The sequence below is a fragment of the Siphateles boraxobius genome, unplaced genomic scaffold, assembly GCF_051911475.1.
Source record: "Siphateles boraxobius isolate OS27281-9 unplaced genomic scaffold, OSU_SipBor_1 68, whole genome shotgun sequence".
Classification (NCBI taxonomy): Eukaryota; Metazoa; Chordata; class Actinopteri; order Cypriniformes; family Leuciscidae; genus Siphateles; species Siphateles boraxobius.
Genome location: NW_027509195.1, coordinates 11,830,819 through 11,856,086, shown reverse-complemented (window position 1 = coordinate 11,856,086; position 25,268 = coordinate 11,830,819). Strand labels below are relative to the sequence as shown.

Here is a 25,268-nt window from a genome sequence, read left to right as displayed (position 1 = left end):
GTAAAATATTATGAAATATTATTACAATTTAAAATTAAAATTTAAAATAACTTTTTACCTACATTTTTTTTACATTTTTTAAATGTAATATATTCGTGTGATGTCAAAGCAGAATTTTCAGCATCATTACTCCTGTCTTCAGTCTCATATGGTCCTTCAGAAATCATTCTAATATGCTGATTTGCTGCTCAAGAAACATTATTAATTATTATCAATGTTGAACACAGTTGTGCTGAATAGAAAGTCGAAAAGAACAGCATTGTGTAAATCTTTTGTAACATTATAAATGTTTTTACTCTCACTTTTATTCAGCAATGATGCATTAAATAGATTAAAAGTATACATTTCTTGTCTAGTGTACTTATCCACAATATATAAATATTTTCCTTATATTGTGCTATAAATCTGGAAACAAAGAAACATCCCTGAAACACATGACAGTTTTAATCCACAAGTGGGTGTGTGTGCGTCTCATTTCCTTGACAATGACCTTCTTTACTATTCAATCAACGCTGTAGGAGAGAGATGTCTTTGTCCTTGTCCTCCGGCAACAAGACGTCCTGCCTTTAGGTTTTTTTCATCTTGCATCTGGAATCACTCTTATTGTGTTGTTGTTGACATTGTAACATAGCAATTCTTCATGCATTAAAGTAATGTGCAGAGAGAGGACATTGGAGTTGGTTATAAGTGGTCTCTTCTCTCACTACTGTTTGGCCTCTAGAAGCAGGCGGACGACAAGCTTCAAGGCAAGATATCAATTTGACTGAAGTTCAATAAGCTGGGAGCAAAAATGTTTTGATGATCGTCCATTTTGTTCTTTATTGAAACTTTTTCATTTGGAACCTGATTTGATTTGCTGTTGAAGGACAGCCAATAGTAATTACTAAGTTTCCTTTTTTGAGAAGGACATGTGTTGTTTTGTTCTTGGACATATTGACTACGCATACTACCATACTTAACATTTTCATAATGAATAACACTTTTCAACTTAATGTGAACTTAACACCAAAAATGTGTACTTAATGATTAGATGTAGCCCAAAACACAATAATTTGATTGAATAACAATCTTTGCATAAACAAAATTGCAACAAAACCCCCCCCCCAGCAATAATACAGTAATAACAACTAATAAATAATAATTGCTATTGTTATAATTGATATTATCATTATTATAACAATTATAATTATATTAACAAGAAATAAATAAATAAATTATAATTTTTGTTATAGTTATAATTGCTATAATCAGAATGATTAATAATAATAATACTTACTATTATCATTATTCAAAAACAGATATAAAACAAATATTAAATATTAGATCTGTATATTGTTTATCAGACAATTAAACATAAAAGGAATCTGTACTGATAGCAATCTGAAAATGTCGGTCAGTCTCTGGTTTTTCTTGTCTAATTTCATACCAAAAACACACGGCAGTAAGTCATTCAGCGCTCAATGAATCTTCATGGCCTTTTAGTTAATGAGGATGTCAGAAATAAAACCCATTAGTGTCATGGTACACAGTGCTTATTAGTTTAGTGTGTCAGCCTCTGGTTTGAGGTCAGTTTGTCCTTGACATAACTTCACTGACCGCTTTAAAATCTGAGCAGGAGTCTGGGACAGTGGGCGTCCCGTCTGGAGGTGAACGGACGTGTGTCATAATGTGTTCTGGTGATTAATGAACTGTCAGATGAGTCATGTCTAGACTTCACTCGCAAAAACCTGCGCTCATTCCTGACCTGCATCTCTCCTTGTTTATCCCTCAGGATGGTGGATGACCTTCATCGATTGGTCAAGGCTGCAGATATAGCCACACCCTTCATTCTGATTGGCTCTGAGCTGGGCACACTCAATGGCAGGTTCTACAGCCACATCCATGACACGTAAGTCACATCATTCTATTTGGAAACAACCATTCAGTTATACCTGAACATGTTAGGAAGTTTGTTACCACTACAGAATACATGTCCAGTATTGAGAATACATTGGTTGTTTAGGGTTTTTCTTCCAGGCATTTATACCTACCATGACCAAATGGTCCATTAGGGCAGAATGGGCCGGACCTTTCGGCACACTCTCACCCGACCCCACACCCTCCATCTGGCAGATTTAACGTTTCATTTGCTCGGATGTGCAGCTTTAAAACCCATAGATTCAGCTGTGTTAGCCCTGTAGCGCCCAAGGACTGAAAATAGTGTCCCTGCTGCGGCTCTGAGCCCATTCATCTCACTCGATAGACACTGTTCATTTCTCCTCACGGTGTGTGTGTGAGGTCTCATCTGAGCTCTTGAAACATCTTCTGTGTGGTCTTTTTGCTCTCTCTCTGTCTCTACAGGCAAGTGTCTGACCTGGTGCTGATCGATCCAATCCCAGAGGATGTCTTTGAAGAAGAGAAGTGGAAGCAGTTCTGGTGAGTCATCAGCCGAGAGTGAGAGAGAGAGAGACAGTGTGTGTGAGGCACATATACCAGCTCCATCCTAATGATGAGAGCCAGAGGCAGATATAAATGTGAAGTGTGTTTTGTTGGATGTTAAAAAAACTTTCTCTTACTTTAAGTAGGCGATTCAGAGGTTGATTTCCCTGAAAAGCGTACAGACTGTAGCTGTATCAACACATGACTCTGTTCGTTTTATCATCCCGATAAGCAATACACAATGAAAACAATCATTATTTTAGCAATTAAGTTTGGTTATGCTAGTGGCACATAAATTGCACACTTCACCTTTGATTTGCTTTTTACAGGAATATAATGAATCAAGTCATACCTGTATACTAAATTTGTATTCATTGATAGACTAATAATATCTGATTTGATCGTCTAAGATTATACTATCAGACCGCATATTTGATATTTATATAATATTAATATTTCATAAAATACTATTAAATCCAGAAAAAATATATGAAAATATGATATTTATAATTTCATTTTATTTCAGTATATACATATGAATTATATATAAATCTCTCTCTATTATGTAATTATATTTGAATTCCAATAAAATATACATTCTTAAATATTAATTATATTTTAACATTAATTTATCAACTCACATTTATATATATATATTTTTTTTATATATGAAAAATACTAGTGTAAGGGGTATACAGTTAAAGACCCAGAACCAGATATGAAGAATGAAGACCCAGAGTCAGAATTATAAAAAATTAAAGAAAATATTTACTGAAGATAGTTTGCAGTTTCATCAGCAGAAGTCAGCTTCAATACTCGCACAGGAGTTCGTAGGCCGCCCCGCTTACAGTTAGAAAGATCACAGCAGTTATACGATTTCCAAGGTCTAAGCTACGTCATTGCTTACAGGATGAATGATTCTCATTGGCTATGAAATAGATAAACACAGTAATTTTCCACACATATACAGATAGACTGAAGCATATCTCCATCGATTATGCAGCTGAAGTTAGGCACGTCATGACCTTCCAGGTCGCAGATTTGGGTTGCTGGGCGCCAGCATGTCCAGAACAACAACTCAGTCAATCTCCAATAATGCCAGTGGTTCCTTAACCTGTAACCAAGAAGACTAACACACACACCGACACACAGCTTTTCCAAGGTTGGATTTGGCCAGGCTCTCACTATAAACAGGAGAGTCATCTCAAAACATCAAGATAATGCGTTCTTTCTCTCAAGGATAGCTAAACTTTAGTCTAACTGGAAAGAAAGGCTTTAACAAAGAAATGGCCCCTTAAACTATTGGCTTCAATGACCCCTATATGTTTTAACACATTGAAGACCTTTCTCAAACACAAAACAAGTCCCTATTTCATTTCTGGAAGCTGGGTTAAATAAGCAAGCATTGCATTCAGATATCAAATACAGACATTAAAGAATACATGAAAAGAACATTTCAGTAATCACACTGGTAACTTATATAAATAAAGTAAAATCTCCAGAGAAGTCATTCAACTCATTTGATATTTAGAAGGAAAAATATTGATTAATACCTTAATTATAATCAATCATTACATATACATTGAAGGAGCAGTGGATTCCAATCCACCCCCTTCACTAGTATTCCAGAATTAATATTATTAATAATTCAAAATTTCTTAGTATTTAGTCCTGAGCTGATATAAACTCCCAAGTTTGTGCAAAACATGAAAATCCATGTGATTGCTGCATACTTTTAAAAATACATTTTTCTAAATTGTACATCTGAATTTTAACCTAAAACCCATGTTATTTGTGCAGCTATTTTAGTGACTTCATTTATTTTTTTCCTCAAAATAATAAATTGTCCCAGTTATATTGAACGAAATGGGACCACATTTATTTATTTATTATTATTATTATTTTTTTAAAGATTTGAATTGAATCATTGTAAGAGCAAATATTTGTACCCGTACTGTTTACATTTGCCGTGTCTTTTGTCAGAGCTGAAAGAAGCAAGTCTTGACTACACTTTCGCTGTTTAGTCCTGAAAAATCTGAGCTGCTCATAATATACAGCCCACATAAGCACTCATTAAATATTTACACAGCCACGTACAGCTCCAATTACATGGGTATTTAAGCTAGTTGCAGTTTATGTCCGTAGTTAAGCATGTTGAAGCTTTTGAATTTCAGTGGAAGTCAGTAAGAAATAGTCTCATTTCCTGGCCTTGTTCTACCTGCTATTGGAGTCATTTAGCAGGGACATGATTGCAGTTCCTCAGAGATCCCTTCTGCACGGCTCTCCTTCCTTCTCAGAATATCCCATTTCATAAACTCCTACCTCTATTATTTATCGCCATTATGCGACTCGAATGAGTTCAGCTAGATAAGAAATGAATATGTCCGGATTGACTCATTTGTACATGACTGGACGTGAAGCAGCGCCATTTATCTGGGAAATGTGCGCAATTACGCTTTGATTAATAGATGCTCAACCTATTGAGTGCAAGACGGTGTACATGCAATCCAATTACTTAGGACACAGGGAATTCAATGTTGTGGATATTAAGTCAGGGCTTAAGTTAATATCCGTATAACACAAGTTGTATTACTGATCTTACTTAAATCAAAAGTGCTGCTGGTTTAAATTAAAGATGCTGAAGATGTATTAAACACCTCTGTTTGAGATTGTGATATCTGTGCGATATAAATACTGCATACTATTTTTTAGAACAGCTTTGCAGGCTGGAGTAATTGTGGAATTGTCTACAATGTACTTTTATTATCTGCAGTTACTGGCATAATACAATTCCTATTGGAACTTATATTGTAATTTGGAACTGATTATAATGGGAATTGTCTTATGGTATACCGCCAGAACACAAGAATGCTAGATATTTTATGACAAGTACACTACCGTTCAAAAGTTAAGGGTGAGGAGTTTTAAAAAAAAGAAAATAAATTAATACATTTATTCAGCAAGGACACATTAAATAGATCACAAGTGACAGTAAAGACTTTTACATTGTTACAAAAGATTTTTATTTCAATGCTGTTCTGGAAATCTTGAATCCTGAAATATCACATTTTCCAACCAAAAATATAGCATCACAACTGTTTTTAGCATTGAATAATAATAATAAGTGTTACTTGAGCTGCATATTAGAATGATTTCTGAAGGATCATGTGACTCTGAAGACTGAAACATTTCTGCTGAAAATTTAGCTTTGCTATCAAAGGAATAAATTACATTAAAAAAATTCAAATAGAAAAGCGCTATTTTAATTTGTAATAATATTTCACAATATTACTCAATATTACTTTTTTTTTACTGTATTTTTATCAAATAAATGCAACCCTGCTGAGCGTTAGAGACATTCAAAAACCTTACCAACCCCAAACTTTTGTACAGTAATGTAGCTCCCAATAGGAAGACTAGTTTCCCAATAAGATAAACTGCCCATTCCTGGCCATATCTCAAGATTTTAAAACTAATATAGTTCTGCTAACTGTCCTAAAGCAAGCCTATAGATTAAATATATTATATAGTTAAATGTTTGTCTCTAGTTTTAAGAGGCAAATAATGTTCATATCAATTATCTTTGAAAACAAGAATTGTTTCTGGTTCCATTGCTAAACATTTTGTAGTTGCCCTGACAAGATTTTTTAAGTTCAAAACACTACCTCTTAACACAAGTTTTTAAGTTGACTAACTGGAATGAATTAATTGAGTTAACTTAAAAAGCTGAGTGTGATAGGTTGCCTTATTTTTTGCCAACTTGTTTTTTAGTAGCCCATAACAAGACATTTTACTCATGATGAAAAGTATTTCATCAAGTATTTAACAAAACAAAGTATTTAAGTTGACTTTAATTGGAACAAATTAGTTGAGTTAACTTAAAAACTAAGGCAACCTATCGCATTAAATGTTTTACGTTAACTCAACTTTTTTTTTTACAGTGGAGATATATACACTCACCTGAAGGATTATTAGGAACACCATACTAATACTGTGTTTGACCCCCTTTCGCCTTCAGAACTGCCTTAATTCTTCGTGGCACTGATTCAACAAGGTGCTGAAAGCATTCTTTAGAAATGTTGGCCCATATTGATAGGATAGCATCTTGCAGTTGATGGAGATTTGTGGGATGCACATCCAGGGCACAAAGCTCCCGTTCCACCACACCCCAAAGATGCTCTATTGGGTTGAGATCTGGTGACTGTGGGGGCCATTTTAATACAGTGAACTCATTGTCATGTTCAAGAAACCAATTTGAAATGATTCGAGCTTTGTGACATGGTGCATTATCCTGCTGGAAGTAGCCATCAGAAGATGGGTACATGGTGGCCATAAAGGGATGGACATGGTCAGAAACAATGCTCAGGTAGGCCGTGGCATTTAAACAATGCCCAATTGGCACTAAGGGGCCTAAACTGTGCCAAGAAAACATCCCCCACACCATTACACCACCACCACCAGCCTGCACAGTGGTAACAAAGCATGATGGATCCATGTTCTCATTCTGTTTACGCCAAATTCTGACTCTGCCATCTGAATGTCTCAACAGAAATCGAGACTCATCAGACCAGGCAACATTTTTCTAGTCTTCAACTGTCCAATTTTGGTGAGCTCTTGCAAATTGTAGCCTCTTTTTCCTATTTGTAGTGGATATGAGTGGTACCCGATGGGGTCTTATGCTGTTGTAGCCCATCCGCCTCAAGGTTGTGCGTGTTGTGGCTTCACAAATGCTTTGCTGCATACCTCGGTTGTAACAAGTGGTTATTTCAGTCAAAGTTGCTCTTCTATCAGCTTGAATCAGTAGGCCCATTCTCCTCTGACCTCTAGCATCAACAAGGCATTTTCGCCCACAGGACTGCCGCATACTGGATGTTTTTCCTTTTTCACACCATTCGTTGTAAACCCTAGAAATGGTTGTGCGTGAAAATGCCAGTAACTGAGCAGATTGTGAAATACTCAGACCGGCCCGTCTGGCACCAACAACCATGCCACGCTCAAAATTGCTTAAATCACCTTTCTTTCCCATTCTGACATTCAGTTTGGAGTTCAGGAGATTGTCATGACCAGGACCACACCCCTAAATGCATTGAAGTAGCTGCCATGTGATTGGTTGATTAGATAATTGCATTAATGAGAAATTGAACAGGTGTTCCTAATAATCCTTTAGGTGAGTGTAGATACTATACATGCGTTTTATTTTTTATTATTATTTTATTGAATTCTTTGAGGATTATATTTTGTTTCCATTTGGAAAGCAAATTATATTATTGGTTGCATATTATGATTCAAATGCTGTAAATTTTCCTTTAGGACTTTTTGACAAGCATTAATGTCTAGCTCCATTTCTTGCTTACAGATTCGTTTTATGTTACTAAGTGTCTCCAGGGTGTGTCAAATCAGCCATTAATTCTTTGAGCAATGAGAGGCCATTACATGAGGCGTAAACTCAAACTAAAAAGACTCTTTGTTTTGCTGACTGGAGTGGCTCCGTATTCTTTTGAATCTTTTTAATTGGGTCACAAGTCTGCGTAATTGCCGTCTTCGTCCTTTCAGGAAGCCTCGTGTGGCGACTAAGAGATAAACTGGTGGTGTCCAATAGGGAGAGCCGCTGCACCTGAGGATGACAGCGGAGACGGTATCAGCGTCTTCCCTGTGCCAGCAGGGTTTCCACATCAAAAGGGCGTCTCATTAACACTGCCTCACTCTGAAATGAGTTCTGTTATATCAAAAAAAAAAAAAAAAAAAAGAGTCACTCCCCATCGCTGGAGAACAAGAGTGTCCCTGCCTTCATCGGGTCTGAACTCAGATGTGTGGTCAGGGACTTGTGTAAATGCTCAGAAATGGTCAGATCATGAAAATCATCTGGCACATCAGAGGTGACACAAGTTGAATCTAGCCATACTGGAAAATCCACTTAAAATCAATTTAAAATGAATTTGGCAACAGTTTAGGTGGTCAACTGGGCTACCAGCTAGATAATCTTGAACCAGCAACAAACCAGCTACCATTGCAAAACACTGGTTTTAGCTGGGTTTGCTAGTCATATCAGAATATGTTTGAATGTGAACAGATGTTCTTTTTGGTCTTTTTCTTTTTTGCCGTGGTGACAAAAAACAGCTGAATTAAGTTCCTGTGAGGTTTACACAGTACAGACTGTGTTTTTGCTTTTAAAGGAACAGAAGCAGCTGTCAGAAAACCCCACGCTGGCATTTACACATAAACATGTCAGAATTGTCAACTTTTAAAGTCTCTCTCTCTCTCGGATTTCCCTCAAGATAAAGTCTTCTCTGTTTGTGCATCCCATCTTTCAAACTGCAAAAAAAAGAAGCTCATCAAAATTTCTGTGGCTGATGCTCCAGTAGAACAATCTGGAAAATTTTAATTTTTCTACACCCCCACACACACATTGGGTCTCCATGTTTATGGAGACTTTCATAGACATAATGATTTTTATTCTGTACAAACTGTATATTATATCGCCTTACCCTAAACCTGCCCATCACAGAAAACATTCTGCATTTTTACATTTTCAAAAAACACTGGTATTGCCATCCTTGTGTCCCCATAACGTAGGGTTTACTCCAGGAATATATACAGGTCCTTCTCAAAAAATTTGCATATTGTGATAAAGTTCATTACTTTCCATAATGTAATGATAAAATTAAACTTTCATATATTTTAGATTCATTGCACACCAACTGAGATATTTCAGGTCTTTTATTGTTTTAATACTGATGATTTTGGCATACAGCTCATGAAAACACAAAATTCCTATCTCAAAAAATTAGCATATTTCATCCGACCAATAAAATAAGTGTTTTTAATACAAAAAAAAGTCAACCTTCAAATAATAATGTTCAGTTATGAACTCAATACTTGGTCGGGAATCCTTTTGCAGAAATGACTGCTTCAATGTGGCGTGGCATGGAGGCAATCAGCCTGTGGCACTGCTGAGGTGTTATGGAGGCCCAGGATGCTTCGATATTGGCCTTAAGCTCATCCAAAGTGTTGGGTCTTGCGTCTCTCAAATTTCTCTTCACAATATCCCACAGATTCTCAATGGGGTTCAGGTCAGGAGAGTTGGCAGGCCAATTGAGCACAGTAATACCATGTTCAGTAAACCATTTACCAGTGGTTTTGGCACTGTGAGCAGGTGCCAGGTTCTGCTGAAAAATGAAATCTTCATCTCCATAAAGCTTTTCAGCTGATGGAAGCATGAAGTGCTCCAAAATCTCCTGATAGCTAGCTGCATTGACCCTGCCCTTGATAAAACACAGTGGACAAACACCAGCAGCTGACATGGCACCCCAGACCATCACTGACTGTGGGTACTTGACACTGGACTTCAGGCATTTTGGCATTTCCTTCTCCCCAGTCTTCCTCCAGACTCTGGCACCTTGATTTCCGAATGACATGCAAAATTTGCTTTCATCCGAAAAAAGTACTTTGGACCACTGAGCAACAGTCCAGTGCTGCTTCTCTGTGGCCCAGGTCAGGAGCTTCTGCCGCTGTTTCTGGTTCAAAAGTGGCTTGACCTTGGGAATGCGGCACCTGTAGCCCATTTCCTGCACACGCCTGTGCACGGTGGCTCTGGATGTTTCTACTCCAGACTCAGTCCACTGCTTCCGCAGGTCCCCCAAGGTCTGGAATCGGTCCTTCTCCACAATCTTCCTCAGGGTCCGGTCACCTCTTCTCGTTGTGCAGCGTTTTTTGCCACACTTTTTCCTTCCCACAGACTTCCCACTGAGATGCCTTGAAACAGCATTCTGGGAACAGCCTATTTGTTCAGAAATTTCTTTCTGTGTCTTACCCTCTTGCTTGAGGGTGTCAATCATGGCCTTCTGGACAGCAGTCAGGTCGGCAGTCTTACCCATGATTGCGGTTTTGAGTAATGAAACAGGCTGGGAGTTTTTAAAAGCCTCAGGAATCTTTTGCAGGTGTTTAGAGTTAATTAGTTGATTCAGATGATTAGGTTAATAGCTCGTTTAGAGACCCTTTTCATGATATGCTAATTTTTTGAGATAGGAATTTTTGGTTTTCATGAGCTGTATGCCAAAATCATCAGTATTAAAACAATAAAAGACCTGAAATATTTCAGTTGGTGTGCAATGAATCTAAAATATATGAAAGTTTAATTTTTATCATTACATTATGGAAAATAATGAACTTTATCACAATATGCTTATTTTTTGAGAAGGACCTGTATATATATTAAGAATATATATATATATATATATTAGTGCTGGGCAACGATTACATTTTTAATCGCGATTAATCGCATGTTATGCGCAAAATTGAATAATGACTTCTAAAGTAGTGTATTGCACATTTTTGATTTAAATGTACTGCTATATACACAAAAGTGCAATAACTTTAAACAAATAAGGTGCTTTTATACCAGCAGTATTCCCTTTACACAGTAATCTCAAATCTCAACTTAAACATTAATGTAATCAAATCAAATATTTACACAAAGCTATTTGCCACTGCCAGGGCATTATCTTTTATCTAGTTTGTTAAAACGAGTCCAATTTTCTTGTTTTTTTTCTGAACAGGTATCTTTTATCAGGGAGCAGCAGAAACAGTCTATGTAGTAGTCAGAGAGGTCATGATCACTACTACATATATAAGTCGACCAACGTTACTTATAGTAGCTTAGGTTTAGTTATGCCATGGTTTCCCACGTAAGATTACATTAAACAGAGTAAAAAAACAATTTATACTTTATACTCACGCCGTAGCTGTGAAGCGCGGGTACACTTCGGCGTACCCTGACTTGCACCTCTCCAAAAATGTAACGTCAATTCTACGCGTAAAGTTACCGCAAGCGCTGTGATTGCTAGAACCGCTCCCCGGGTTTCACATGCTCCCTCTGTATGTGCAATTGCGCGTCAACGCGGACAACGACGCAGAGATATAAATGAAAACCAACGCGTAGTCTATAGCGTATAGTCTTCGGCGTAAGTACGACGCAGAAGTATAAATCAGCCAAGAGTGAGGTGAAGTGGTCGAGCACCAGGTGCAGCGACAAGCGGGTGCGTTCCTGTGAAACTGTTGCGGTCATGCTTGCCTCACGCGCTCGCGCCCGCTCGTTGCCGAAGTTGAATTGTCTATAACTTTTTATAAAGGACGCGCAGCACAAATCATTAGAAGAGAGACTGATCCTCGGCTTGCTGTTAGTGAGTTTCCAGAATCTAAATAGTTATTATCTATAGGTTTTATAGGTACTATCCATAGAGCTCCTGTCATTCACTCGCGGAGCGCAACCCTTTAACTGTTCACCAGAGAGAACCTGCCTCTCTCCACTGCTTGTTTGGGTGGGTTAAGGATCGCCCAAGAGGACGTTTGACTGACATGTAACGCAACCAATCAAAGTTAGTTTTGTTCTGCGTCATGTTTAGGGGCGGGACGATATAATGTCGATGTCCTAACAATAACAGACCGGCGTGCTTCTAATCAATTATTCATTCAAGAACGTTATGCAAGTTTACTGCAACAGTGGAGCTGCAAACTTCACATACTTTTGAAAATCCAGCGTTTAGTTGATCCTGGTAAGCGTTTATTGTCACGGTTGTAAACACAACGGCTTTCTTCTTCCACGAGGGGTTTTGGCGTCACGGCATTTGTTTCGAGGCGGACTGATAAAGAACGCGACGCACGCGTCTCCCGGACATCCTGTAGAATTCAACCAATCAGATCACGACTTCGAAACTCCTGAAGTGTTTCCAGAAAAGTGTGCCGTATGCATCAGACGTTCAGCGAACGGTTCGTGGGCGTGACGTCTGAGGCTGAGACTATTTGCTGGCTGACCAACATCCCACCCGTCCTGTGATCATGGTTTGACTGTAGGCCTATGTGTATTCAGAGCCAGTGAGCAACGGACTTTCAAAATAATAATAATAAAAAAATACTGCGTTAACGTGCGATAAAAAATTTGTCTGCATTAATTAATAAATGCGTTAACGCGATAATAACGCGTTAACTTGCCCAGCCCTAATATATATATATATATATATATATATATATATATATATATATATATATATATAATTTTTTTTAACTTAAGCTCTTGTTTATTGGCTGTACTTGGAGCTTCCAGTCAGGAAAAACAGCTCTTATTGTGTTTAATCTCTTAAAAACAGTGGACTGAGTCAATCAAGGGGTGTTCACTCATTTGCAGGGACAAAGTCACTGGAAAACATTAACAGATACTAATAAAATGAAGACCGTGGATCTCGTGTTATTCGTCTTTTAGTTGTTTTGGACAGTGTAATCTAGTGGGAATGCCTACTTGCAACCACCAGCACAACAACTTGCCAACATCCAGTGATTAAACCATTGTTGATGTGAAGTACGGCACGAGACAATGCCAAGCTGAGTAGGCCGTGACAGGTCTGAGGTGCAAGATGATTGATGAAGACTTCACAGTCAGACGCCTTCGTCACGGACACCTCTCAAAGAAAAAAGTTAAAGGCATTCAATCAAGTCGTCTTATGTGTATAAAAGTCATATTGGTAAAATTGCTGGCCTTGTCTATAACAAGCCCTTCTGTAGGAGAGATATCCTCTGGAATTTCATGGGTCTGGCTCCAAAAATTAAAATTAACAGTTGTTAGAGTTTCTTGTGCTGGAGCAAATGCTGTCAGTCAACAGTAATGAAGGACACATTATAGTGCTGTTTTTTCAGCTGTTCTTGTACACTCACAGTCTATCACAGTGAGACACGACTGCCCCCTACTGACCGCACTCAGAACGACCTCACCACTATATATGGCTTTATACACCGCGTTAGCTGGCATTTTTTTGTCAGAGGAAAAATTATTTTATCCAAACAGCTATAAAGTTATCAAGGAGATTCAAAATATTGAATGCAGGAATTCAAAGTAAATTTGTAGTTAAAATCAGTGCATTTTTTTAGAACAAATATTTTAAAATATTTTTTATAATGATGATTACAATACAGAGTATTAAGCAGCAATAATTAGCATCACATGTTTTTGATTAAATTTCTAATACAAGAAAAAGGCCTCATGCGAGCATTTTTGAGTGATGAAGCCATGACAGCCTAATTGACTCGTGAGTTGATTTATTGAAATGGACAGTTTGAACTGACAAACTTTTCGACTGTAACCTAATTTCTTCCTCTGAAGTTTACATTAAAGATGCTATTAGAGCATCTGTCTCACCACTAGATACTTGTCAGTAGACTAGGAAGGGATCAAATCAGTTGCTCACTGACAGTATAGTCAGTGAGAATCAGAATCAGCTGAAGAAATGAAACCAGCCCAAGTTTATTACTGATCATTAAGCTAGTTTAATGTGGTCTCTGAAACTGGCCAATGGTCTTCAGCTGGTTTCCAAACCACAGACCGGCAAGTGAGATTCGTTTTCAGCAGAGGAAATACACCCCAAACCTTGTTTAAAGAAAATGCAATTTTTTTTTTAATTTTTCATAATCCTTTAAACACATAAACATTTAAGGATTTTGTATTTATTTTTTTATTTTGTTAATGTTTTCCAAATGTTCATTTTTCCAAATCCATTTGTCAAACCAATATCAAATGTTCAGGATTGTCTTCGCAAATTTATTTGGTGATGGTAGTAATTCAGAATAACACTTTTAAATTTAACATTTATATCATAGATATTAATTGTTTTTGGTTGTTAAATTTCACTGCTTTTGCAATGTAAAATGTCTATTTCTGACAAATCAAACTGTGAAATTCAATATATGAACAGAAGGAAATATTTTGTATTAGGCCGGCAGTCCATCCTGTCATATCGGTTTGAATCAAGCAAAGGTAAATAATCAGTTGAAATGTATTTGTCATAATCTTCTCTCATTGGTTTTCAGCCGTCCATCTGGGCAGCTCAAGTGGTCGTACAGGATATAATTTGCCATGCAAATTCAGATGGCTCTTATCAAGCACAGTGTGTGTGTGTGTGTGTGTGTGTGTCAAAGAGAGAGAAACATTCATACAGACTCATGTGTTGGTTCTTACAAAAGAAACAGACTCCATTCAGCCTGCACTAATCCATATGGGAAGTCAAAGAGCAGAAAGTCCACGGCACCAAAGTCATTTCGTCACTTTTTTTATTCATTTAGATAGTTTTCTGTCATGCTTAAGGAGGGGGGAAGGAGAGAGAGAGAGAACGGAACGGAAAATGACCAACATTGGTGAGGCGTTTTGCTTGACACGACTTCCTCACTCCGTCTGCCTGCCGTTATCTGTTTAATTCATCCTCCTATCTGGCTGTCTTTACCCTCGCAAAATTTCCCTTTGACACGCATGCCTTCCTGCGCATAATCCAGACCTACCGGGCAGAATTAGCACCGGAGGAATTGATAGAATGACGAAATGAAAAGAATAGGACAGGTGAAAATAAAATGTCAGTGCGAGTGGACTGATTTGACTCCGAATCAAATTGTCAGGCTCGATACGGGCCGTGTTTGGGGGAAATGCTGACAGATGAAAAGTGTCAGGGAAGAACGGTTTGAAGAAAAAGGGGTAAAATGACATGGGAAAGAATATTTAAAAAGATGAGCTCAAACTCTCAGTCTTTAACTTTCGGTGCTAAACTTTTGATGGAAGGTCAAGCGGCTGGATAATTTCAGTATGACTTGTCTGAACTCTGCACTGTTTTTATTAGGCCTACATCATTATTAGCCTACTATTTGAACAAACCCCTAATGCTAAGTATTAAACTGAGGTGCATTATCATATTGCAGTGTTTCCTAAAGAATCATTTAGGGGCCAAATGACTTTTGGTTGTATAACATGCACTAACAGTCAGAAAAAAATAATTATACAAGTTAGACTTAACCGAATGGTCCAGTAACAGTTCTGAATGATTCAATGACTTTACCGCTAACCCTGGAGCGAGTAGGTTGAATTTTTGTGTAATAATATTTTGATTATAGGTAGGCTAAGTGTTAACTGCACAAATGCCTTTTTGCGCCCAAGTTTTGTGGCATTTAAAAATTATTTGAAATTTTTATTTCAATCCTTAAAGCAATGACTTAGACTACAGTATGTGTACTGATTAAGTTTTAATTTAATTTGTTATAATTTGCTTTTATATATTTTTTTATTTTTTATTTTTTTAATGATGACAATGCCTGTTATTTGAAGAGGTTTAATAAGGGTGTCATTAAATACAAAAAACTCTTGTTGTTTTGTGAATCATTTCGACTGACTTGTTGAAAATAAACGATTCATGAAAGTCAGTTTTTGTGAATTGGAAGCACCACTTGCACTTTGTTCCTTGCTCGTTGTTTAAATGAGATGATATCTGATAAAAAACCCATATGGACATGCACAAAACTTTCCCTAAAAATGTTATTTTATATATTATATTTTTACACTTACGATTTTTACTAAACAGACGATCAAAACTACAAAAAGTCCCATACACTTTCATTGAGGTTTTTTAGCTTCATCCAATACAAACAGTATCTATCACTAACAAAGCCTATAGCAAATAGCTTAGGACATGCTAGCAACGTGTTAAATCATGCTAGCAACATGCTAGCAACGTGCTAATTTATGCTAGCAACATGCTATTCATGCCAACTATGTGATGAACAGGCTACAAGCTCTACTTGCACTGTTCCTCGCTCATTGTTCAAATGAAAAGATATCCGATGAAACAGCATATGGACACACGCAAAACTATCCCTAAAACTTTGGTCAATTTTAGATTTTATTTTTGTCGAATTATATTATTTTTAGTCACAGTCTTGCTCTTGAACATAAATGATACCTATCATGTGGGTCTTCTTAAAGAAAAGCGTTCTATTATTTTTCTAAGCAATCTAGATTTACTCCTGGCGACAGGCGATAAAACATACAAAAATATTTCATAGACATAAGAAGAGGAACCTGAGCCAATTCAAGAGACCAGAATAGAGACTCATTTAGACTTGGCCGAGTTAGCAACCAGCCAGAATACACTAGCAGCTCCCTAGCAAACCATCCAGCAATACTCTAGCAACTTCCAGAGCATTAACAGAAGTGTTCTGTCATACGTGTGTGCGTGTGTGTTTTTGTTGTTTTGTCTAAATATTCTTCACAAGTGTTGATACGTGTTTCTGTGTCATTGATTCATTCTTCATAAATGAGCTGTCATTGTGAAGCATTTGACTGCACAGCGAGGAGTCATTTAGTCCTTCATGCGCTGGTAATGACCGCTCAATTAATGCAGTTCATCACAGGAGACTCCTGTCACTGATTCACACGCCACTGCTCAATGTTCTGCGCTTTATCATCCACACGGTGACCCAGAAGTAAACGAACAATTTTTGTTGCTTGATTTCAATATTTGGTCTTTTTGGGATGGGTCAAAGTTATGAAGGTCACAGTAAGTGAATTGTAATCAGATCAAATCTTCTGTTTGTGTATGTTGACAGGTACTCTCACCTGGTCCCATCCCTGCAGATGATGCAGTTCTCCGCAGCCGCAGGTTTGAGTCGTCTGCTCATAATTCTGGGCATGTTGAAGCCGCTCATTCAGGGAGACGGTGTCTCGGAGGAAATCCTACAGATACAGGTCAGTCCACAGGGTCCATCTGAGCCTGGATCTTTTAGTTTGATGGCTAATCGTGTCTCTTAAGCAGACCAGTGAGTGAACAGACAACTAAAGGTTATGATGCCTCAGTCATCAGAGAATTCTTTCTCTACTCTGTCTCTTAAAATAAAAATACTCATAACAATAATAATAAACTGTAAAAGCGCCTTTAAAAGCAGATTCTCAAAGCGATGTACACCATATAAACAGTATATATATAAAACAATACATGAATAAAAACCCAAGTAATAAATTAATAAAGAGCCCCTAAAAGTTCTGAAATGAGTACTTTTGGTTTTACTTGTTAAGCCACTGTGAAAACATTAAAATAATTAATTATGATTAATTTCATGATTTTGTCTTAGAATAAATTACAACTTAAAATACAAATGCATATTAAATGTCAAAAGATTAAAATAATTATAAGTTCTTAAATAACTAATTTTAGTTTTACTTGTTAAACCTATAAAATATTCGTGTTAGTTGTCAAAATATTAACATAATTGATTGAATTCATGGTTTTCGAATTCTTGTTGTAACTTGTTTAAACTATAAAAAGAAATTACAACTTAATTTTTCAACAAACTTTTTGTTGCTGTTGATAATGAATGTAGTTGATTCTCATTGGTAGGGAAAAAACTCAATTCCTACAACATGGCCACTTGGTGGTGCTGTTGCTTAAATTACAGTCGTGTCTATGAGCTAGTTGAGACGCAGGGCAGGATTTCTGGAGAACAAGAGAAGCAGTTTAATGATCAGTTGTCTAAGATGAAAAACTCTCCCGGACTGACTGTGAATGTGAGAGTCTGCAGACAGAGACTGACGCGGATTCTTTGTGAAACGCCTTCAGACAGGGTTTCTCAGGTCACGATGCACAACAGCCGCGTGCAGTCAATGTACGACGCCGCTTTCTTCGCTCCAGTTCCACCCAATTTCATGCACGTTAACATGCGGCCACGAATATGCAAAACATTTATTAGAATTTTGAATGCCCCCTCTTCCCCTCAAAAAGCTACAGATTCCCATTTACGACATGAATCGAAGGTTGACCTGAGGAACGGAAGAGGTGATTTAGAGGAATGTTTTGCCTTTATAAGGAGGTTGAAATAATTAATGCACGACAGGACGGCGGTGAGGACTAGGTACATTTTGTCCCCTTTATTTCATACATGCCCATCCTTCCTCTCTATCTGCATAAAAACAGACACAGTGTTTTTAAGACCTCTGTCTCATTTGTCCGGGAAAGATTAGAAGCATAAAACGAAAGCAATATGTTTCTTTGTAACGTTAGATTTAAAAAAAACAAAATAAACAAGCTTTACATATCTGCATGTTTGCTAGAGACAACAACAACTTTGCTTATATTGTTGGCAAGTTGAAGCATAATGGTTAAACGTCACGTTTTAAAAAACATTTTTTTACGTTAGTATGAATGTATAAATGAAAGGGTATACGTCGTCAGATTCATGTTACTTACGTATTTGTTACATTCGCCAACTTCAGAAACGCCAACTGCTGTTTTGGAGACCGGTGTCAGTGGAAGTCATTGGAGAATTTGCCTCAGTCAGTTCACTGAATAAAGTGCCTTTGTGTCGTAAAAGATCATGACATAATACATTGAATGCACATTTGCCATGCCATTCATTTTTTACTACTTGTTTGTTACGAAAACTTGCTGTTTTATACGAGAGGACACAGGAATTGTGAGTGAGTTAGGATTTATTTCTCAGCACATCCCACTATTTCTATATTAGTTTTCAACAGTTTCTGACTGTTGTAAATTTCTGAAAGCTCATAAATAACCAGACTGCGCTTAATTTATGTAATATCTTTATAATAATCTTATTAATACATGTTCAATTCATGGTTTGTATTTATTGAAAGAAATGTATATATGCATGAGTCCAGCCATAAATTATACACTACTGTTCAACAGTTGGGAAGAAGTCTCTTATGCTCAGAAACATTAATATTGTGAAATATTTTTAAAACTGTTTTCTTATTCTTTATTCTTGTTTTTTATTTTTATTTTTTTCATGATTCTTTCATGAATAGAATGTTTAAAAGAACAGCATTTATTTGAAATTGATATCTTTTGCAAAATTATTAATGTCTATACTAATACTGGTCAATTTAATATGTCCTTACTGATTAATTTTCCTCCCCATTTTTTAATTTCTCTTTTAAACACCTCTTTTCTCTTTTACTAGATCAATTTAAATGATGAAGTGTGACATTCTCTTAACTAATAAAAATGCATGTATAATAATTATAAAAATGGCGAAATGCAGTATGTGTCACACCGCAGGTAATGTCAACTTCAGGTCCATGTGTTAAAAATATTTCATGCCAGGCCAGCATCAAGTCTTGCTGTTGCCCATAGTGACTCGTCAACAAATGTGACAACTACAAATCAAATTATTTAGAGAAATAAAGGAAAAGGTTTTGTCAATGCTTACACCGTATTCGCATACGACTTCTTTACACCAGAACACAGACAATCAAATAGCAATTAGTGGTTACATGGTGCTTTCATGTTTAACGTAGAGGAATTGTGGCCCTTGAAATGCTTGTCGACATTTAATTTGACTGCTCTGCCTCTCAGAATGGAGGATTATTCTTCATGAGAGGGTCTGCTCCCCTCGTGCAATTGACTCAAGTGTTGACTTGACGCTTTCAAGTGCGTCTGTCCGAGGTCACCAAGAGAGTTTTACATCTGCATTCCTATTATAATGATCAAAGAGTAACAATGAAATATTTGAACAACTCGGTCAAACATTCCTGGCATAATGCTGTATGCGTCTACGTAAATGCATTTGTCTTAGCTATTAAGTGAGATTTTAATTTCTTGTGTGTTTTGCATAGAGAATGTTTGATTTTTTTTTTTCTCCTGTCAGAAATATCTCCTGTGTAACCCTGCCCACCAGAGCGCTGCAGTAGATGAGCATTTCTTTCTCAATGAGAGCGCATCTCAAGTCCGGTAAGACTTTAAAGGGGACCTATTATGCCCCTTTTTACAAGATGTAATATGAGTCTTAGGTGTACTCAGACAACAACAAAACAGGAAAAACAGTTGGGGGCAATTTCCACAGAATGCGTTTTTGCATTCCACTGTGCTACTTTTCCATTATTTTCTATGTACTGTAAGCGCTTTAGTTTTTTTTTTCCCCTCCCATTCGAGGCCATCCACACACAACACGTCTAAAAACGCGAGACATGGGCAGTGAAAAATGCAACGTGTCGAGACACGATTTTTAAAGTTTAAACTTCTTTTAACTTGAGGCTGCGTTTATAGAATGCTGTTCCCTGCCCGAGAAACTGTATAAGATGCGAGGCGTGTGCGTAACGCGTGTGTCTAGCCGGTAGAAAAGTGATGGAAAAGTAGCGCTATGAAATGGTAAAACGCATTTTGTGTTTATAGATGCAGCCAAAAACAGAACATTTACATTGTCTATTACGTAGCTGAGACATGCTTGTGTTTCCACTAGCTGCTCTGAGGAGATAAACATGGCGGACTTTGTACATCTCACTCAGGGGAGGAGCTAAGCTAATAGGACAGATTCCGGCACCAGTTCTGGGAGGGGACTGTTACATTATGATGTCACAATGTATAGAAAATGCGAATTGATCACTATTTAGGATTTAAGGGGTATATGAAACAAAGAGTGGGTGGATTTTTACCATTATATCATTGTTCATTATGAACAATCAATTAACAATTATTATTAACAAGATCAACAATAAATTCATAATGTGCATTGTTATTAACAATTAACAATAACTGAAGTAAAATGTAAACATTCAGTGTAGGTATAACACAAGAAAAAAAAGAACCATCTTAATAGTGATTTCTAGTCTAGGCGTGCAGTGGCATAATTTACGCTGTTTGCATGTCCTTGACTTTTTAGGGAGATCTCCAGATATAAGCCTCTCTCTAGCAAGACATCTGTGCATGTGATCACTGGGGAATCGTTTGATGATCAGCTTCCTTCAGATCTCAACCAAGTGAGTGTCAGTCCCACTTTCTACCTTCACTTCTGAACTTGTGTTAGTTTTAATCAGAGGCAAATCCTTTGCTGAACGTCTCATTAACTGTCATCTCTCCACGTCAGGTGGTTGCTGAACTTCAGAGCAAGTTTTTGGAGCGTTCTTATCCCAGTGCCAATCACATTCAAATTCGTGGGGCGGATCGTCATATGATCTACAAAAATCCATCCTCGGTTATCAAACATTTGCATAAGCTTGTGTCACAAAGACAGTCCAACCAACAGAGGCAGTGAGATGCTTCAGAATCAGAAAATGCCTCCTCTCCAATAACAACAGTTCAATAACTTATAACAGTTTCATCCCTGCAGCTGTGCACTCTTCTATGATCCAAGAAGCCAAATAACAGCATCATATTTCTGCTTACAAAGGAAACCGAAATCTGTGTAGTTTGTTTGCTGAGGGATTGTACTTTTTTTTTTAACTGCTGAAGAGAAACTGCCTCTGTACTTTTGTCAAAATGCCTTTTATTATGAATGCAGTTGAATTTAACGAAACCTGTTGAGAATGTTATATTTCACCTTAAAAGATGTTGGAAATTCAATTTGGATTTAAAAACTTAAGGACTGTTTTTAGCAAAAAAAAATGTTTACCCCCAGATTCTCATTATTGTAGTGTGATTTATTAATAATTTATGAAAATCACCATGGTGAATGACACATTTTTTGTGTGAAAATCCCACAAACCCTCCCCCCATTTTTATGAAACAATGTTTCTGTTAGACATCCTGAAAGACGACAATAACATTGTGTGTTTATCCTGAGGATTGAAGTTTAATTGACACCACATCAAAATAAAAATTTCCAACAGATCTGGAATTTTATTCCATCCATATACATGCATAGCAACAACGTTTTTAAGAAATATTTTCTTACATAAGGACATTGGAATGATAATTTTTACAGTATTCCCTTGTCTCGTCCCACCCATCAATAATCACCATTGATAAACCTGCTTTTTGTACAATTTCATTTTTTTTTTCAGGAGTAAGAAATAGCTGCTTTTCTCCCTTTATAATACTGCTTTCCGTAATGTTCCCGCCCTCCTTTTTTCTTGTTTTTTTTTATAAAGTATTGCGCCGAGAGCAAATTTTTAAAAAGGGAGAACAAGGTGTTTCAGCAAACAGAAATACAAGTACTATACAAGAATGCTGCCCTCCTCATTTAAACATCCACTTCTGAGTCGAAGAAAAGACAGACAAACAGCAACATGTATATGCAAAGCCATGTGTACAGTATATGCCAAAACATGAGCTGCAGCGTTTTGCCTGGTTAACCCTCCAAACAGTTTTAAGGCTGTAGTCAAGAGAATCATACTGCAAGAGACATTTTGACATATACAAAAGACTGTACCAGCAAATAAGAATACACAAGTGCTCCAGTAGCTATTGTTGGATCTAAAACGCATTTCAGTTTTGTATCCCGTGCCTATTGTCTCCTTGAACCTAACATACATTGTAAACAATATGTCTGCTACACAAGAATGACTATACATTAACATTACAAACAACTCTGATATAAACTTTCTTTGAATTTAAATTAAGAGCACTACTCCTATTAATACTGATTGTAAAATAAATAAAATGTGAAAGTGGCACCAATATTACACTTGGATTTTTTTTCATCATTTTGCATTAAGTCTTCAAATAACGAAAAAAGAAGCTTTTCTTGATTGTCCACAAGCAGTATATAAAACTGCATGATGCACTAATTCAGACACGACCGTGTACCCAAAATAAGAGGGGAGAACAAGGGAAGAAGAGCATAATTTCATTTCACATGCTCAGCGGCATGTGACGAGCAGTAAAACTTCTTGTGAGTGATAAAGTTTGACAAGTTATTGAACTGGATGTCACAGAGGCGGCAGTACTTCCCACTGCCTGTTGGCGGCGCTGAACCATTTATGCCTTTTCCGGCAGGTGCGGATTCTTCCATGGGGGATTTAGAAGTGGGTGATACATTCTCGTTTGGGTCGGGAGGGTTCTCGGCTCCCCACGTGGGAGATGTTTGTTCCTCTGGTGATGAGACGTTGTGAGGCTGATTCTCTTGCTGGGGAGTTGCTGGTGTCTGGCGATCCTCCTTATGACCACCGTTGACAATCACCATGCCCCTGTTTTTGGGCAGCAGGGGCAGTGGCTCCTTGCTGGGATGGGCACAGCCATTGGCCGCAGGTGGTTCTGTTCCAGTCTCTCCTGCGCCATTGCTGCTTTGCTCCTGTTCGGCTGCCTCACCCTGCATTGCGAGACTCCCTGCCATGTAGTCGCCACTCTTTATCCCGAAATATGGGGAAATTTGCTCTGTACCTTTCACCTTCTTTATTGCTCCAGGATAGAGACAGTGAGGCAAAAACATGTTCTTGTTCTCATCTTTCGAGGCCATGAGCTGCGTATCACCGAAAGCTTTCAGATCCGGTGTCGGCCCGAGGTGTGGTAGAAACATGCCTCCATTTTGCACCATTAACTTGTTGCCACCGTTTTTCTCGCATTTCACAGAACTTTTGTCATAGATGTCATCTGAATTATTGCCTTCGCTCTTAATGCCCTGGAACATCGCCTGCTCTAGATTGCAGATCTCACCATGCTGAGCAGCTGTGACAGGGCAAAAGTTCTGTTTATGTGCTAGGTAATTCTCCACTTTGTTAAAACTTATCTTGCAGACGGTACATTCGTGATAGTCCAGGAGTCTTTTAGGGGAGTTACACGACTTGTCAGGAAGAGGTGAGCACTTTTTGCTGAGATCTATTGGAGCATCTAGTTCCTGTGGGTCTGCAATAGCGTTACCTTTGGGGGCAAGGATGGGCTTGGAGACAGTTAGAGAAGCATCTAAGTGTTTCGGGACAAGGCCTGGAAAAATGTCACACCGTGGATGGAAGCGGTCGGCCAGACTTTCTACCGTCTCTTGGGATGTACAGGGATTTCCTAGATTAGGCAAACCCATGAATCCCGGCTGCCCCATGGGCTGCCGTTGCTCTTGGTCAGGTAGACACATCTCATACATCTTCCTCCGCTTGCGTGTTCTCATGGTCCGCTGCATGGCAGGCACCTTCGCGGACATGCGTTTCATGGGTGGGTCGTGGCGAGTGGCACAATAGTACTGCTTGTGAACCATGAATGTTTCATGCCGGCTGAAGGTGATGTTGCATGCTTCACAGGTGGTCTTGTTTGGGTCATTGTCACTTTCCACCAAAGATGTGCTGGGACTCTTCACCTCAGACTGTTTTCCACCAAGCCTTTCCTCAACTCCTGTTGGTGTAGTAACCTTCTTTACTTGCCCAGTGAGGTCTTTTTCAGGCACTTTCCCACTAGCGTTCATAATATCCAAAACAGACGAATTCAAGCAAGCTGTTGTCACGAGATGACTGTCGGTCTCTGATGGAAGGCATCCGGGGAGCATACCGACTGAAGTGTGGCCACTGTTTGGACTTATAGCATCGGAAACCTTGTCCGGAACACTAGAGAAATCTGGGGACTTTGCCATGTGCTGCCAGCGACTGTTGCAGTAGTGCTTCTTATGAACTAAGTAATTATCTAGATTATTGAAGGTGATGTTGCATTCAAAGCAGGTTGCTCCTTTGGGCATCAGAGGACTGTAGATGACAGGAGGGTAGCTGTTCCCACCATGGCGTAGCCTGCGATGCACAAGCTCTGACATTTTTGCTAGAATCTCAGATGCTTGTGGTACCACAGAAATGTCCTGGGAGAATGCAAACTGCGACAAAAACGGACCCATGGGGAAGGTTGGGCCCATGTTGTGCTGGACAGGAGAGGAGGCTAGCCGTGGACTAGAGGGTTCTGATTTGATTCTGGTGTAAGAGAAACTAGCCTTGCTGCCTGGGTGACTTTCCCCCTTCTGCAATCCGAGGGTAGGTTTTTTCTCAGGTCTTTCAAGTTCTCCATCAGGACTGTTGGCCTTGTTGGGTGTGCTTTTGGGACTTTGCATGACTACATCCTTCCTGCCTGACACTTCTCCTCTTGCCGCCTGCAGGCTTTCCTCTCCTCCTCTTGGGGAGTTTTCGCTGTCACTCTCCCTGTGAATCTTCCCAGAGTGTCCATGTAAGTCTTGATGCTGCAGCAGTTCCCTATGGTTCTGGAAGCTGATGTGGCAGTGATTGCATCTGAAGGCTGCCTGTGACAGGTGTGAAAGAATGTGGTGCTGGAATGTAAGGAGTGAATCTGCTGTGAAGTTGCAGATTGTGCATTTCAAGCTGGTGCCAGGGGGAAGAGACTCCTCCATTTTGACAC

General features: G+C 38.2%; 2 protein-coding genes across 6 annotated transcripts in view; one reads left to right on the top strand and one right to left on the bottom strand.

Annotated features, from left to right (window-relative positions):
- LOC143722943 (uncharacterized) overlaps positions 1-22,630 on the top strand; it is a 26,104-nt gene extending 3,474 nt beyond the window's left edge. Inside the window, exons 6-11 of the mRNA XM_077214720.1 lie at positions 1,772-1,888; positions 2,341-2,415; positions 16,828-16,966; positions 19,882-19,964; positions 20,893-20,989; positions 21,097-22,630. Coding sequence (XP_077070835.1) covers positions 1,772-1,888; positions 2,341-2,415; positions 16,828-16,966; positions 19,882-19,964; positions 20,893-20,989; positions 21,097-21,264 — 679 coding nt within the window. The 3' untranslated portion in view covers positions 21,265-22,630. The remainder of the gene's footprint in view (positions 1-1,771; positions 1,889-2,340; positions 2,416-16,827; positions 16,967-19,881; positions 19,965-20,892; positions 20,990-21,096) is intronic.
- zfpm2a (zinc finger protein, FOG family member 2a) overlaps positions 21,479-25,268 on the bottom strand; it is a 174,835-nt gene continuing 171,045 nt past the window's right edge. For all 5 annotated transcript variants that reach the window (XM_077214715.1, XM_077214716.1, XM_077214718.1 and 2 more), the window contains one exon: positions 21,479-25,268. In XM_077214715.1, coding sequence (XP_077070830.1) covers positions 22,798-25,268 — 2,471 coding nt within the window. In that variant the 3' untranslated portion in view covers positions 21,479-22,797.